Source organism: Girardinichthys multiradiatus, chromosome 8 (assembly GCF_021462225.1).
Source record: "Girardinichthys multiradiatus isolate DD_20200921_A chromosome 8, DD_fGirMul_XY1, whole genome shotgun sequence".
Taxonomy (NCBI): Eukaryota; Metazoa; Chordata; class Actinopteri; order Cyprinodontiformes; family Goodeidae; genus Girardinichthys; species Girardinichthys multiradiatus.
The window spans coordinates 41,761,641-41,779,915 of record NC_061801.1 but is presented as its reverse complement, the minus strand read 5'-3'; the positions used below and the strand labels follow the sequence as shown (position 1 = coordinate 41,779,915).

General features: G+C 39.8%; 1 protein-coding gene across 2 annotated transcripts in view; it reads right to left on the bottom strand.

Annotated features, from left to right (window-relative positions):
* The window catches only part of LOC124872152, a 29,172-nt gene extending 11,299 nt beyond the window's left edge, over positions 1 to 17,873 (bottom strand). Inside the window, exons 1-5 of one of the 2 annotated variants that reach the window (XM_047371871.1) lie at positions 17,814 to 17,873; positions 13,392 to 13,611; positions 13,001 to 13,059; positions 12,477 to 12,550; positions 11,878 to 11,951 (exon numbers count right to left, since the gene is read on the bottom strand). In XM_047371871.1, the coding sequence (XP_047227827.1) occupies positions 11,878 to 11,888 (11 nt within the window). In that variant the 5' untranslated portion in view covers positions 11,889 to 11,951; positions 12,477 to 12,550; positions 13,001 to 13,059; positions 13,392 to 13,611; positions 17,814 to 17,873. The remainder of the gene's footprint in view (positions 1 to 11,877; positions 11,952 to 12,476; positions 12,551 to 13,000; positions 13,060 to 13,391; positions 13,612 to 17,813) is intronic. The other variant, XM_047371872.1, reaches the window with a different exon arrangement.
* Positions 17,874 to 18,275: the final 402 nt, after the last annotated feature.

Here is an 18,275-nt window from a genome sequence, read left to right as displayed (position 1 = left end):
CCATCCATCCTGCCATCCATCCATCCTGCCATCCATCCATCCATCCATCCATCCTGCCATCCATCCATCCATCCATCCATCCTGCCATCCATCCATCCTGCCATCCATCCATCCATCCACCCTGCCATCCATCCATCCATCCATCCATCCTGCCATCCATCCATCCATCCATCCATCCATCCTGCCATCCATCCATCCTGCCATCCATCCATCCATCCATCCATCCATCCTGCCATCCATCCATCCATCCATCCATCCTGCCATCCATCCATCCTGCCATCCATCCATCCATCCACCCTGCCATCCATCCATCCATCCACCCTGCCATCCATCCATCCATCCATCCACCCTGCCATCCATCCATCCACCCTGCCATCCATCCATCCATCCATCCACCCTGCCATCCATCCATCCATCCTGCCATCCATCCATCCACTTCAACTTATGTGAGATCAGGTCGTGTATTTTGGGAAATTTTCTGGTTTGTATTCCTTCATTGCTTTTTTGAGATTACAGTATACATTTTCATTTTTCCTTGTATTTGTTTAGCGCTCCATCTTCCTTGTGTCTGCTGCTCCAACTATACATTCACCCTTGGAGTTCTAAGCTTGTTGTCAAGAAGCTAAAACAGTGAGTCCTTCATTCTTTTAATATATGATTAATTATGTGGTTGAAAGTGAAATATTCAGCATTTGCAGATGAGCTGGTAGCAGTTTAGAACGTATTGTTAAAAGACTACAAGTACATGTTTAGTAGATAAGACCAAAGCACTGAAATTTTATGATCAGAGTAAACTTATTTCAGCAGAAAATTGAAAATCTGTTGGTCAATGGTTTGATTAGAGAATTAAATGTGGAGTACACATTCAAAAAGTAACTAATAAATATAAGAGAGTTTTAAAAACAATATGAGATATTGGTTGGCAAAGACTGGGGAGCAGAGTATAATCAATTTAGGGGCATTCACACCAGGCAAATTAATATCAGAATATGGTAGTGTTGGCTACAATCCAGCTTCTGATACGTCCATAGAAAAGTTTAACTTCTACATAAAAATGTGTGAATTATATCAGGTACTTTTTAAACAGAAACAGCAAGTAGAGTAAAACCTCAATTTGAACTCAAAAAGCAGCAGTTAGCACTGAGATACTTGACTGGCTTAGAAGGTCACAAGCAGAATCTCCCAACACAAGAAGTAATTAAATCCTTCTGAGAAACGGAAAAGAAAACACAAGATTTTGTTGTACTAAACCAGAAAGCAGCAGCATCTATTGTAAACCTGTCAGATGTGGTGTAGCGGAGGACCCCAGAATGCAGACGAGCAGGAAGCATCGGTGGTGAGTAAACTGATTTAATTAATAAAACTCACTTCCAAAAGTGGCAGCAAAAACAGGTATGGACAGACAGGCAAGACAGGGTTGGCATGAACGAAGTACATGACATGAAAAGAGAAGACATGATCCAAAACGTTTCCACGAAGAAAGAACAGAGTGAAGGTGTATAAATGGAGCATGGTACAGGTGGACCGAATGAAGCTAATTGCAAAGAGAACAAAACGTGACTGGAGCAAAACATACAAACTAATCAGGAAAACATAACGTACAGAACATGAACTAGAACACAAGAAACTAAAGCACAGTCAGGAAAATAATAAAAAGAAACAAGATCCAAAACGTAAACTGGAAACAAGAATAACCAGAACCCACACAAAAACGCAAACACCCTCAAATCATGACAAAACCAGTAATACTATCATGGATGCTGCTAGGTACAACAACTAAGTACAAATAAAAAAACCACTGGAAGCCATGTTTTATTTATCATTTCTGAATTTGGGGTCAAGGTAAAGAAGATAATTCATGACAAAGTAATTGTGGCAATACTACTGGCTCTTTTCATTAATAGAATTCAAGTTCATATTATTTATGTTATGTTATTCAGAAAGCAGATCAGACATTCTCAGAGACATGTAGCAAATGCTCGTTTGAGGTGAGGGCCTTCTTAGCACCAGTCTTTTCTTTCAACAGCAACAGCATTAACTGAACAAGGAACTGGAGACTAAGGGAATATAATGAAATCTAAAGTCCAATGAAAATGCTGTCAGCAGCATGTTTAGAAATGCTCAGTGTAGCGTTTAGTCTGATATATTCAATGCAGAACACTAAAAGCTTTGTTAATAAGAAGTTAATTTGAACTGGAATAATCTTACTTTCCAGAGGTTTTATTAATCCAACTTGTGTTGTTAATGCTGGTTAGTTTACCGCATGGAGATGCATTCACCAGTAGTTTTAAACTGGATTTTTTTAAATGATGTTTGGAGTACCAATTTGAAAAAATTTTCAGGATGCTGGTCTCTGCATTGTAAGTCGTGTTTACATGAATATATATTTACTCATGTGAAAATATACTTAAGTGAATTTCTAGAAAAACCCATAAGAACGGATTCTAGCGCCCTCCTTAGTCAAGGACCTGAACCACTGGAAAAAAAAGAAACGTATTTGGTTTGGGGCTGGATATAATATTCACTGCACCTCATTTTAAATTGTTTTCAGAACATCTACACTGAGATTGAACTGAAATTGATGAAATTGCATTCTAATAATACCTGCCACTCTTTACATTAAACAACTTGTAGGGAAAAGATTACTTGTATATTTCTTATCACTTATATGTTTAAGTAGCAAAATGTTCTTTTGATTCTGGTTTATTAGAACTATTATTCTTCATGTGAGCATCACTTCATCTTCTGTTCCCAGCTGCTTGTAGTTTACCCCACACATTCTCCAGCACTGCTCTGGTTCTTTCATCCAACTGGTTTTTCATCTCTTCCAGTTTGTCTTTCTTCTCCTTCATTCTGTCAATCAGGTGATCCAAGTTAAACAAAGTGGACGCCGATTCAACCTTTAGGGCAATTTGATTTAGTTTGATGAAATGCTGGTAGGATTAATCAACTAACTGTGATTTCTCTGTTGTAATTGTTTTTCTTTCATTGTCAGGATCTTCCAGAAGCATTTTTTTCCACCCACTTTCTGAATTATTTCTGTCATTGCTCCGTTAAACATCGTCTAGAGTCCTCTGGATTTTATGTGTCCTGGTTACATGCCTCCAGTTTTCTTTCACATGATCAGAGACAGTACATTTGCTGGAACATATGGTGCAAAAGCCATTGTTCATAATGTTACATAATCCAATAGATGGGGCAAGTGTGCACGGATAGTGACATGTCTCCTTACAAACAGTGCAGTAGACAGCTCCATTAAAAAAACCCAACCGACTCTCACTATCAATGGGCTCCTTAGCTTTGTAGACCTCATTAACTTCCACAGTGAACTTCTCATTAGTCTTCATCTGTTCTTCATGTTCCTTCAGATCTTCTTGGATTTGTTGCATTTTGGTGTATTTTAGTTGAAGATTTGTGATTCTGTCTTGTAGTTTACGGATGCAGGTTGTCAGTCCGATGTGTTCATTCAGCACTTCAGTAGTTGTTATGAACTTGTGAGGTGGAGCTTTTCCCAGAAAGTTTGTAGACTGTTTCAGTCCTTTTGATATTTTATCAGCAGCTTGAAGTGAGTCCGAATGTTCTGTTCGGTCTTCATCTTGGCAGTTATTAAACAGGAAATTAACAGGTTGATGCTTTTCATTTTGGACACATATGGCTTTCGCGTCAAGAGTCTGAAGGGCTTTTTTAGGATGTTCTTCCACCTGAATGTGTTATAAGAGCTACAACATTTTTCTGCAGGTTTTTCAAACAGAAACATCACAGAATCAAATATGTACATCAGTCGCTCACTCAGATTATCACTTGGTTTCATCACTAGACCCACTGCATTTACTTCATGAACCCATCTTCTGATCTGATTAAATCAAATAATCTTTGATTGACAAAGACATTAGTGTCAATTCCTCTGGCATCTCCAAACCCAGGAGTATCAATAATAGTCAAAGAGTAGGGCACAGTTTTGTTTTCAAATCCAAATATTTCATATACAATCACCTCAGATGTTTGACTATTAGACTCTCTTTTTGCATCACCTTCAACAGCACTGCAGCCTAGGTCACTAAACTGAAATTATTTCCTGAATATTTTCAAGTGGTGAAGAGGTCATCAAAAAAAGTGAAGTACCTATGATTGGAATCAGATGAAATAAACATAACGCACATAAAATGTATTGAACATTTTGCTTCAGATTTTGTGGCAGAAATATAACTTGCACTCTTCCAAGTGATTGAAACACCCAAACTTCCTGGGTTGTTTCTCTGGCACGTTGGCAGCACTCATAGTTAAAGCTAAACGTTATTCAAGAAGTTTTAATTTTGTATTTGGTTATTAAGATGGAAAGTTATGCTTTAATGCAACAAGAAAATGAACATGATTTGCATCTCTCTCTGCTAAATAAACTCGGCAGCAATTATTTTTTAAATTTTTTCACTGAAATTATGATTATTTCTTTACAATCAAGAGCTTCTAAATAATAAGTCATAAAGTGACACACAGTCCCACTGAGACACCTGCTTGTTCTAAATAATCATAATAATCTGTTGCTTTTTTATGCAGTCAAAGAATCTGTCAATAAGAGGGACATTCTTCACCGGTGAACCCTCCACGGACAACATTTTATGCACATTTAAATCTTAATGTAGTTGTTTTAAAATAATGTCGGATTCTCAAACCCAGGGTCCTATTGCAAACATTCCTCAAAGCACATTAATATGTTAATCCCAAAATAAGAAAAACTTATTACGACTCGTTTGTGACTGTTTTCAATTTCTTTTTTTTCAAAGGTCACTTGGAGTGAACCCTGCCACGTTTTAGCTGCCGCTGCTTCTTATTTTTAAAGCTTCTTAAGGCTTTTTTAGTAATTTTGTTATTGGTTCATTCTGCTCTTGTTAATCCAGTATTCTTATTTAGCAATTTAGCTTACATCTGTGTGTGTTTGGAGAAACCTTAGTTTACCCATTGCCTTCACTGCTGCCATGGCTTTGGCAACTATGGCTAGTTATGTGTGGCTTGTGCTAATCTGGACTGTCCTGTTTTTAGTCTACCATTCCACAACGGCAGTGCTCCAGGACTCTGCTGCTGATCTTTATACGCTCTGCTTACACCCACACACCCCACCAAGTCTGCTTGTCACTTGTTCGAGGCCCAGTATGTCAGCTCTCTGGACCTCTTTCCACCATCCTTGCCACCCTGTGTCGCCCCTGAAGCCTAAGGAGGATTTTTTTACTGACCGTTTAGCACTCTCACCAAATATAATACTGGGGGATTTTAACACTCATATGGACAATGCCAATAATATTCTCACCAAATACTTCATATCCTGCATGGACATCTTTGGACAGCAGCAATATCTAAATTTTATCAAATGTATTAATAAAGAAGAAAAAAATCATCCTTGATCAACTTTGATTAGTGTTTACTTCCATAAACCTCAGTAGAGTGTGTTTTGCAGTCGGTTCAGCATTTCTTTTAAATCGCATTAAAAGACACATAAAACTCCAGTTTTTTCACCTCCTAACTGCCTTTCTAATTCCTTCCCAAATGCTGTTTTTATTTACAAAAAATGCAGAAACTCCTCATCGGTTTTTTGTATTTCAACTACTTACAAAAATTGTAGGTCACAAGATGCCAAAAAAAGATTAGTGCCAAATGAAATCATACAGTTGTATAAAATGATTTAGATTATGATTCAGGTAATTCCTAATCAGTTTTTGTGCAAACTATTAAAGGTCTCAGGGGTCACAACAAGACACCACAGATTATTTGTGTTGCTCCACCTCAGTCAGCCACAAACAAGCCTAAAATCTCCAGCGTGTGTTATATCATCTTTGTCCACCAGGAGGCAGTGTTTACACTTATATTTATCACAACTTTTGATTTACAGTCAATATGAAGAACATACAGGGGTTGGACAATGAAACTGAAACACCTCTCATTTTAGTGTGGGAGGTTTCATGGCTAAATTGGACCAGCCTGGTAGCCAGTCTTCATTGATTGCACATTGCACCAGTAAGAGCAGAGTGTGAAGGTTCAATTAGCAGGGTAAGAGCACAGTTTTGCTCAAAATATTGAAATGCACACAACATTATGGGTGACATACCAGAGTTCAAAAGAGGACAAATTGTTGGTGCACGTCTTGCTGGCGCATCTGTGACCAAGACAGCAAGTCTTTGTGATGTATCAAGAGCCACGGTATCCAGGGTAATGTCAGCATACCACCAAGAAGGATGAACCACATCCAACAGGATTAACTGTGGACGCAAGAGGAAGCTGTCTGAAAGGGATGTTCGGGTGCTAACCTGGATTGTATTCAAAAAACATAAAACCACAGCTGCCCAAATTACGGTAGAATTAAATGTGCACCTCAACTCTCCTGTTTCCACCAGAACTGTCCGTCGGGAGCTCCACAGGGTCAATATACATGGCCGGGCTGCTATAGCCAAACCTTTGGTCACTCATGCCAATGCCAAACGTCGGTTTCAATGGTGCAAGGAGCTCAAATCTTGGGCTGTGGACAATGTGAAACATGTATTGTTCTCTGATGAGTCCACCTTTACTGTTTTCCCCACATCCAGGAGAGTTACGGTGTGGAGAAGCCCCAAAGAAGCGTACCATCCAGACTGTTGCATGCCCAGAGTGAAGCATGGGGGTGGATCAGTGATGGTTTGGGCTGCCATATCATGGCATTCCCTTGGCCCAATACTTGTGCTAAATGGGCGCGTCACTGCCAAGGACTACCGAACCATTCTTGAGGACCATGTTCATCCAATGGTTCAAACATTGTATCCTGAAGGCGGTGCCGTGTATCAGGATGACAATGCACCAATACACACAGCAAGACTGGTGAAAGATTGGTTTGATGAACATGAAAGTGAAGTTGAACATCTCCCATGGCCTGCACAGTCACCAGATCTAAATATTATTGAGTCACTTTGGGGTGTTTTGGAGGAGCGAGTCAGGAAACTTTTTCCTCCACCAGTATCACGTAGTGACCTGGCCACTATCCTGCAAGAAGAATTGCTTAAAATCCCTCTGACCACTGTGCAGGACTTGTATATGTCATTCCCAAGATGAATTGATGCTGTATTGGCCGCAAAAGGAGGCCCTACACCATACTAATAAATTATTGTGGTCTGAAACCAGGTGTTTCAGTTTCATTGTCCAACCTCTGTACCTGACATATCAAAACAATCTAAAAACTGGTGCATAGGTTAAAGTATAATTTTGCACCACAAGCTAAAATTTAGTCTCAATGAGCCATCTTGCTGCTACCTCATCCTAAATCGGACATGTGATAAAGACTCATGGTGTCTAGAGACTCCTAGGATAGCAGTATCAATGGAATAGATCATTTCTGGGGATTTGAGAAAAGTTTTTATTTAAAATATCATTATCTCATACACTTTTTAAAATGAACTGTAACAAAATACGAAAAACTAGGACAAGACATTAATGAAGACATGTCCTTTATATAATGCTGCAAGACTACGAATCACAGCAAATAATACAATATTTTATTATTTATTTAGATTCTGTTTTTGTCCCCTGTGTTTCTCAGTTGCTAGGTGGACACAGGGCCCAGGCAGATGCTGCATATTGTTACAGTAATTTCAGTAAATGCAGACATATTCAACAAATGAGAATTTGGTTCTGATGAGACCCTTATGAAAATAACGTTTAAGCAGGTGTTAAACATACTTTTCATTAAACTCACATTTCTGTATTAAAATCATTTATATTGGTCTGATGTAATATTTTAATCTTAAATGTTGTGTTTTCATTGACTCGAAGCAGAAAATCATAATTAACAGAAGTAAATGCTTGAAAACATCTAGTTTGTGTGAAATTAATTTTATATAATTTTTCATTTAGTGGTGGAGTTATTGGAATAAATGTAATTTTCAATAATATTCAAACGTATTGAATATGACTGTTCATAGGGAATACTGAATGATCCACAAAGTGAAGTTGTGAGGAGTCATTGACCTTGCATACATTTACTGAAATTAGGAAAAGGCAACACTGTAGCTGGGAAATTTTAGGCTGTGGGACAGAGGTCTGCAGGTTGAGAAGCAAGTGTGTGTTTTTAGTTGTTTCTTTTTTAATGCCAAGTATTACTGTAGAGTCTGGGCACCAAGGCACAGCCTATATATTTAATATTTAAGTCCACCCCATTATCCATAATCTTGTAGAAGCCACTTTAACAGCAGTGACTCTTAGCAGTCACTTCATCACACTCACATCATTGTGGAGGGATTTTAGCTCACGCTTGATGCACCAATGTGGCTTTAGTTTACTGATATTTGCACACGTTCATTTTTGCACGGCTCTGTTTAGCCAAGCCAATTACATTTATGAAGCACTTTAAAAACAATGAGCACTGACCAAAGTGTTCCTCTAGAGCAATTCAGTCAGGATGGAGTCTCCACTTGGACTGGGTCATTTTGCCAGTTTTCTGGAATTTCCACCGGCAGCACCAGTAAAATGCTGAAACTTCAGCTTTAACAGAGGACCCTACAGTAGGATTACTTAATTAAGTAGTTTAGATGAACTGCACCAGCTGCTTCTGTTCTTTTTAAATCCTGAGAAAGATGTAAGGATGCACTAAGATTTTCCACTTATTCATATTGGCCTCATTGTTGTTTAACAATGACAGTTTGGAATCTGTTTTGCTTTTGTTTTGCAAAGTCCAAATGTTAGAATAAAATAAATGAAGTACTATGAAAAAGCTCCATGCAGTGGTCAAAAACAATTAAAGGAACACATTGAAAATACATCAGATCTCAATTGAAAAGAAAATCCTGCTGGATGTCCGTATGATATGGAGTGGTTAATGTGTTACGAACATCATTTGAAGAAAATAAAAATGATCTGAAGTCACCTAGAACGTTAAACTGAAAAACGTACGCAGCAAGCTAATCCAATCTGCTGAAATGTCATTGCAGCCACTCTAAATCGTCCTCTGTAGTTTGTATGGCCTCCAGGTGCTTGTCGAGGCATGCTCCTTATGAGATGACAGGTGATGTCCTAGGGTATCTCAGCCCAGATCCCGACCAGGGCATCTCTGAGCTTCTAGACAGTCTGACGTCCAACCTGATGGTGTCGGATGGGCCCAAACATGATGTCCCAGAGATGTTCTGTCGGGTTTGGGTCAGTGGACCAAGGAGGCCAGTCAATGGTATCAGTTCCTTCATCCTCCAGAAACTACCTGCATACTCTTGCCACATGAGGCACCAGGAGGAATCCAGCTGCACCAGTGAAGGGTCTAATAATGGGTCTAAGGATTTCATCCCAATACCTAATAGCAATCAGGGTGCCATCATTTATCCTGTACAGGTCCTCCAGACTAACACTGAACCATAATGTTCACTGCAGCTTCTCCAGACTCTTTTAATGTCTGTCTCATGAGCTCAGAGTGAACCTGCTGTTATCTGTAAAAAGAAAAGGGTGCCAGTACTGAACCTGCTGTCACAATCCACTGGTTTTTATGCTTTGATCTTCATCTGTTTTCATTTTGGTAATTTTCTTTTTTATTTGTTAGATGTTGCCTTATCAGTTCATTCCTTTGTGATTAGTTTCTAGTTTATTCTTGCATTCTGTTCTGTTCTCTGCATATTTTTTGTTACCACTCTGTTTATGTTTCCTCTTTAATTTTTTCTGTTCCAGCTCATATACCGACACCGGTACTGCTGATGAGGTAAGGACCTCTGATGCTCCTGTCCAGCTCACCTAGAGTAACTGCCTGTCTCCTGGAACCTCCTCCATGCTCTTGAGACTGTGCAGGGAGACACAGCAGACCTTCTGGCAATGGCACGTATTGATGTGCCATCCTGGTGGAGTTGGGCTACCTGTGCTACCTCTAATAGGGTCCAGGTGTTGCCTCATGCTACCATGCTAGTAACACTGACTCTGGTCAAATAAGAAAACTAGTGAAAAGCAGTCAAACAAATATTAGGAGGGGAAAAAGTCTGTCTCCTCTACCTGCAGAACCATTCCAGCTTTAGGCTTGTCTCCTTGTTGCCCCTTTAGTGCAGCAGGTGTTCATTTCATTAGCACCTAAAAGCTGACACTGATGAACAACCCTGACCTGGTCAATGTTCCACAAGTTTAACTGACTTGATATTAAACTCTAATTAAAGTCTTCCTTTCATTTTTCTGAGCACTCTGTAATTTCCGACTGTAGGATCATACACTGATCAGATTTAGAGAAAAACCCTTACAATGATATTTGTTATATATATAATTATCATCTTTTGCACTTTCTCCCCTGATGTAATTCAAACCCCACAGCATATTGGGTTTATTAGAAATAATATAAATTGTTCATCTGTTTGCCAAGAAGAACTTGCATAACAGTTTAGATAGCTAAATAAAACTAATATTACAAGGATTTTTATCCAAATTGAACACTAAATCCTACTTTCAATAACTGCCTGATGTAACCAGTCTAGAGCTTTATTAGCTGCAGCAGGTGTCCTGAGAGAAGAGACTGTTGAATTGCCCAAAAAGGAGACGGATACAGAAAGACAGCAAAGGCCCTGAATGTTCCCACAGCTATAGGAAGCATTGATCGCAAGTTTGAAGTGAAAAGTGGTTACGCCACCTTGTGGCTGGGATGAGAAAGATATTAATTTCAGGTGAAACTAAGTGCAGTTGTTAAAAAAACATCAATGATTTAATGTTTTCGCTTTTTGTTGTTGTTGTTGTTGTGTGTGTGTGTGTGTGTGTGTGTGTGTAGTTAAGTTTGTACAAATTACATTTCCAGCTAAAGTGAAGTTGCTTATTGTGGGCTGGTTAAAATAAGCCTTTCCTCAATCTGAAGAAGCATAAATGTTTTCCCAAATGTAACTGGAGTTCATTTGAGTAAACTGTCAGTGAGACAAACACTTTCTCCAGCTGCTTTGCAAACAATGATAAGAATTGTAGGCAAACTTAGGCAAACATGGTGTAAAAAACTGAAATGGCTTTAAGTGGACTCAATTCAACAAGTGTGATATGGACAGCTTAAAGATTTAGTAAATGTACACAGAAATGATTTATATCAATTTAAGCATACAAGAAAGAAGTAAAAGAAATACCTCTGTCATTATTAGCAGCATAGCCAAGATGAGAGTGAAAAAGAAGCTAACCTGCTTATCATGACAACACTGTTTGTGAGACGCTTTGCATCAAGATGCATTTCAGTGTAATTTAAAATTAGTAAACATTTTATTACCAGTAAAAATGTTAAGGCCAGTTAGATTGATGAATGCACAAGCTTACAGTACATATTGCATAGAAACTCTCTAACCAAATTCATAAAACGTCTGTTAATTGAAATTTATCTTTACAAACATAAAATTTGTTCAGTTGATAGAGAATGGATTTAACTAATGAAACTAATAAATAAACAAACAAACAAAAAGGTATTTGACAAGACTTTTATTACTAATATGAGTTCTTAAACGTTAACACTGTCTCCAAAAATCTAGGTTTAAACTTTCCTAAAAAGTTTATATAGAGCCACTAAAGGATTGGGTCCAAATTATTTTAACAACAGAAGTTTTTGTGGAAAATGAGAAAAATCTCGTTTCTTTTGTCTATGTTGTACAAGAGCCAACACACAATTACATTTCTTTTGACTCCATTGATTTATTTTGTATCCTCAGGGGGTCTTTGTCATTTGCTAGACCTGAATTTGATTTTTTTTTCTTATTGTTGTCCATTAAATTGAAAATAGTTTATTTTGCATATCATGAACATTTTCCTCATTTTAAATCTCCAGATGTTATTAAGGTAAAATCCAAATATCTCACTAAAGTTCTGCATGTATTAATTTGTTCTTAGGTTGTTATTAGTCACTTTCGTTGTCACTGTAAACAGAACTTAGGTGTTACTCACAGTCTTTCCATGTTGTCAGGATGTTGCTGCGGGTTTTTCAGCACTAGTGGGGTTGAAGCAGGTCCTTAACTTTGCTATAAAAATATCAAAAGAAACTAAAACACTGAAAGTAATGGTGCTGTTTTCCAGTCCTTTTAGTTTCTTATGTAGGAATATGAAGTGATGTATCAGCCAGTGCAAGCAAACAGCTATGCATTTCTATTACCAATTAAACTACACTTTAAAATGAATGAGCAAAATGCCCATGCAGCTTAAAATAGAAGGTTGATTTGTTTAGCATGACTTGAATTTTGTACTTTATGATAAAATAGCAAGGTGACAGGTAAAACACAGCCTTGTTCAAGGCTATTTGCTTTCCATTGTTTGTTCATATGATCAAGTAAATGATAACTAATAAAATAATTATGACAACTCTGCACTCGGCTTATATAAACTAGTATGGCATTTACATATTCGTGCAGTTAGCTAAAGATAACAAATTTATAAATCAGCAAAAACAGTTGTCTGATGTTAGGTCAAATCAGATTTTCACTGTCCAATTTTTAGGTTTTAATAGTTTGATATTTTCATCTTCAAAAAAAAATAGAATTAGATCATACCTGTGATGGTAGAAAGTTACAAACCTCAGAAAAGCAGGGAAGGTAGGAAGTAGAGAGGCGTCCAGGGTTTTTAACTGTGAGAGGAGGAGTTAACACTCTGAGGTCACATGATTTCACTGTAACTAAGGATGTATTCATATTTTCATTTCCTTCACTTTAAAAGTCCGATGCAACAGTAGCTGCAACAGCACAATATATAACTATAGCTCAGAAGTGTTTTGTAGACGGGTTTCAGTGTTTTTATATGTTGTCTTGATGTGTTTTTATTTAATATTTTTCTCAGTTCATTTATTTTATTGCTTTAGAATTGTTTATTAATTGATTTAGGAGCTAAATGTGTTTTATAGCATTTTAGGTGTCATGAACTTAATTCTTATGAAAAAATTTGACTTAAAGAGAATATCTAAAACAAAATGTCGTTTTGCATAAAATATTGTAGCACACGCCTTCATCGCTTAAAACATTTGAACAGCACAAATGTTTTATTTTGCTCATTGAAAACCAAAAGCAGTCAGGGTATTTACCACAACTCTGGCTTTCTGTTTTAGTTGACTTCTAACCAAACGTTTCAGGCTGGATCCCCCTTCACAGAAACAAAAATGTGCAGTCACAAAACAAATACAGTTTCCACAAGAAATATGTTGCCACTTATACTTTAGTTCAACAACTATGTTATCAGTCACAATTTCAAGCTAGTTTCATACTTTCTGATGCTTGTGTCTATGCTGTAAAATATTTTAGGACATATGTAGTAATTGATTTTAATAAATCATTATGAATGTATTCAACAGTGGAGCTTGCATTTTGTGAGAAAAACTTTGAATATTTCAAAGAGTAAAAGCCACAGCATTTCCCCAAAGGCACTCAGTGTCTCTGAGGGCAGCAGACACACAGTCCAGCTTTGTTAGGACCTACCTCAGGCCTCTGTCTCCTCTAACTTTAAACTTGACTCTGCCGCCTTCAGCGTTGACTGAGCACATTGACTGAAGGCTCCAGCTCCAGGTTAAAACTAGCAGATCACCCTGAGGAGATTCATGCTGCCCTATTAGTTGGTGTTTATGGACGGGAGATGGAGCAGAGAAGCTGCAGCTTTGAACTTTGAACTCCTCTCTCCAACCATCCTGCAGGTCAGGAACTGAAAGAACAACAGAGATGACTTTAAATTATATGACTGAAGATTCTGTCAGCTGAAGACCGTCAATTTATTCAGTTTAAATGGAAGAAAAAACTGCCTCCTGGTTAACCCTGTCTGCACTGACATCATGGTAATGACAGGGTTGAAAGTGAATGCAGTTACAGACTCTGAATGGATGCTTTTGAGTCAAATTTCAGGTTACTCCTGATTAAACTATTTAAATATGTAAATGAGAGCAGCTGTTTTGCGAAATCAGTTATGGTAAAATACGGTTTTTGCGAGTAAAGACAACAGGGAGAATGAGACTGATGCATACATATAATATATGTATATGAACTAGTTGAAGTTGGAGCTGTGAACTATAAAAATGAATAAATTAATTTTAACCTGGCTAAAGTAGTTTGTGTTACAGATGATCTCACACATCATTCATTTATGTCCAGAGTTGCCTTCATTACGCGCTGTGATTTTGATGAGATGTCAGACCTCGGCACAAATTCTTCTCCAGCAAATCCTGAAGAATCTCAGTGGCATGTTGGGACCCAGCCATGGGTTCAAAACATGGATAAACATTGAACAATGAAAGGCCGGTATGAACCTCTGCACCTTTCAACATCACACTAACCTATTCCTAACACAGCCAGGAAGAGGATGAGTCAGAACTGCAATCTCTGACCCAAAAACCCCTTCCGCTCGCCCTCAATCCGGCTGCGGCCCGCTGCTAGTGGAGAGACCGCGCGCCAGCTGAAGGCTTTTAAACTCGCAGGCGAGAATAAAGCTTCTACTTCCAAGAATTCTTGGATCCAAAGTAGTAGTAGGAAGCAACACATAACCCATCATTCATACAAAAAGTGAGTGGATAAGACAGGCATTGCTTGATTTCTCTTTCTGAGGCTAACGAAGCAACCAGAAAGCCCTTGTCCCTAATTGAAGCGTTTTTCCCTACAGCATGGAGGAGAAGGCATCAACTGCAGACTAAAGAAGCACAGCCTTATTCTATTCTGACATTATGTGACTCGTTTATTGTACACCCAACTCATCCAATTTCCTCTTCTTCCCAGGGCTCCCTTTTGGAGTCAGGGAGTTTCTTCATCTCCGTCCCCATTCATCCTAAGAGCCTTTTCTTCTTCCAACAGAGGAACTCTTTCCTGGACCACAAACGTCTGATAGGCCGGGGGTTCTCCCGGTGCCATTGTGTCCAATGATCCCACAGCACAGTCAATGCATCTCATAATCAGAGCTCTGATACACGGCTCACAACAGCATTCACCGATAACCAAAACAGCAATCACTATCGACATCATTGTTAGTTGGTGAGGTTCTTAAGTCAGTCTGAACCTCGGTCTAAGTTCTCTGCGTGGGGTCTTCAGTCTGTGCACAGTGTGTTTTGTGAATCCAGTTAGTGTTCATGTGGCCAAGCGTTTTACACAAAGTGATGTTAGCTCTGCTACTAGGTCCCTTCCGCCTAGGAGATAATCAATCAAGTTTATTGACCGTCTTAGAACCCAATTACCCACTTCAACAGTAGGGGTGTTGTGATCTTCCTCCTTAGTCAGCATCTCTGTGACCTGTTAAGAAATACTCATGATGTGTTGTTTCACACACTCACACTCACATCTTTATATTGTAACTAACCGGTGGTGTGGGTAGGAGGTTGTATTTGCGACATTTTTTCCATTATTATACCTGCTTTCACGTAGGGAGGAGGTGAAACTGTAGGATTTTGATTAGGTACTTTCTAATCCTTCTTGTCAGGCCGCTGTAGATCTGGGGGAGTCAAAGTCTTAACTGGCGTTTGATGCTGATTGAATGGAGAATTAATCTTCTCCCAGGAAACACTCACAGTCTGATAAGGACCTTTCTGTCTTTCACACAGCATTTTACATCTGTCTTTTCTGCATTTTTTTCTGCTTCTTGTAACTTTGCTATACTCAGCTCAAACCTCCCTGCAGGTTGCCTTATTAACATACTTCACCCAACTTTGGAGGATCACTTTCACACTCTCCAAACATTCCCCTGTATTGTATTTCTTTTGGCCACTTCACAAATTTCTCCATTCTTTCTCTGTCTCTTCCTATGGTTTCAGTCAGTCTTCTAATTTCCTTTTGAAAAACACTTCACATAACTCCTCGTACACATATCTTAACCTGGATCCCATCCAGTAGCTCCCTTTTCTGACCACTATTCTTCACTTTTGCTGTTACCTGCAGTACTTTCTTCTTCACTTTCTGGGTGCTGTTCTCCTCCTCCGTTTTTAGCATTTTCCCCAGCGAAACAGGAATTAAGCAAAACCTCTTTCATCGTAGTCATAATTTGTTTGCACTCCAGATCTTATCTAATTCCTTCTGCTTTTCATTTCTGGTGAGTTTTAATTTGCACACAAACTATCCTTTAGTTATTTGCTTGACTGGCATTTGTATTGCAAAAGGGTGATTTGGACAAAATTCTCCTCTTGCGTGCTGTTTTATGTTCCCCCCCAGCTCAGCTATCTCGTGTTGGGGTTTACCCCAGTGGATGGGAGGGTCGCATCCCTGTGCCTTCAGGTTGGGGACAGGTCTCTGACTGTTGTTTCAGCCTACAGATCCAGCGGTAGTGCGGAGTACCTGGCCTTCTTGGCGTCCCTGTCGGGGGTGCTGCATAGTGCCCTTCTTGGGGACTTATTATTCTGCTGAGAGACTTCAACGCCCACGTGGGAAACGACAGTGACACCTGGAGAGACGTGATCAGAATGGCCTCCCCAATCTGAAGTGGTGTTTCGTTATTGGACTTCTGTGCTAGTCACAGAGTGTCCATAATGAACACCATGTTCAAACATAAGGGTGTCCATCAGTGCACTTGGCACCAGGACACCCAAGGCAGGAGGTCGATGATCGACTATGTTGTCGAATCATCTGATGGATGCCTATGCGGTGGTGGAAGACACAGGAACGAACTTTGTGACTCTTAAGGCAGAAGGGCTAACAGACACCCAATCAGCACAGAGAGCAGAGGTGCTAGCAGTAATAGCAGCCCTAGAACTAGGGGAAGGACAAAAAGTGACCATCTACACAGACTCAGCTTATGTCACGGGAGCAGCGCACGTGGAACTGAAGCAATGGATGAGAACAGTGTTTAGAACAGCAGGACAAAAACCCATTAAACATGAGCAAGAAATGAGAAGATTAGCTGAGGCCCTACTACTTCCCCAAGAAGTAGCGGTCATAAAATGCAAAGGACATGATAACAGCTACACTAGGGTGGCTCAAGGAAATCAAGCTGCAGACCAAGCAGCCAAAACCAAAGCTGGATATCTGCCCATACACATCTTGATGAACTCTGAAGTTGAATGGACACCAGAACCGACTCTGGAGGAGGTGAGTAGACTGCAAAAGGGGGCCTCGCCGGAAGATAAATTAGTCTGGAAGGCAAGAGGGGGAAGAAAAGACCAGGATGAACTATGGAAAAGTCCAGACGGACGTCCCATCCTACCCCCAGGGTTGACCACAACAGCGCTGGAAGAAGCACATGGACCGGGACATGCAGGAACTGCATAAATGATGAAGAGTCTTGAGCACTGGTGGCATCCATACCTGAAACAGATGGTAGGTCATTGGATAAGCTCGTGTAGCACGTGCCAACAATTCACTGTGAGACCCACTCTGAAGCCAGCACCAGGTAAGTTCCCTGTGGACCCGGTAGCAGGTAAGGAAATCATCATAGACTACACAGACATGACTGAGAGAGTGAATGGGTTCAGATATCTTTTGGTGTGTGTGGATGCGTTCACCGGTTGGCCAGAGGCCTGGCCAGCAAAAAAGGAAGACAGCAAAACAGTGGTGAAGTGTCTGATTAATCACTACATACCCAGGCACGCCTTTCCTGCGAAAATCAGGTCAGATAACGGCACACAGTTCAAAAATGAAGAACTTAGAGAGGTTGAAAAGTTCCTGGGACTGAGACATTCCTCTGGAACAGTGTACCACCCCCAATCTCAAGGGAAGGTGGAAAGGATGAACCAGACAATCAAAACCAAATTGGCTAAAATCTGTGCACAGACCAAAATGAATTGGGTCACAGCATTACCTTTAGCTTTGATGTCAGTAAGAAGCTCAGTGAGCCAGAGACATGGGTTGACGCCCCATGAACTGCAGACTGGAAGACCTTTTCCAGGCCCAAAAACCAGGTTACCTTTTCTGACTGAATGTGAACAATCTATGTCTCACCGTGATTACTATAGATCTCTCCACAGCTTGGTTGCAGCATTCTCAAAACAGGTGGCCGCCCAACCATCCGAGGCTCGAGCCACCACCTCAGACGCGGAGTGGATCCTTCTGAAAGTCATCAAACGGAAGTGGTCAGAGCCCAGGTGGACGGGTCCATTCCAGGTCACAGAGAGAACCTCACATGCAGTGAGGGTCAAGGGCAAAGGAGACACGTGGTATCATTGGAGCCAGTGTGCAGCAGCAGAGGCACCACAGAGATCGCTGCCAGAGGTCCAGCAGAACCTGAACTTGAACACTCTGAACTTGAATTGAACTGAAAAAAAAAAAAAAAGAGGTATTTTGTGTTTCACCATATTGTTAATCCTCATCTTCCTTTGCAGGTACCTTTGAAAAGAATGGGAGGTGAAAATCTAGGACCCAGGCCCCTTAAGGGTTGGGTCACGGGAGGTATAGGTGTTTTAG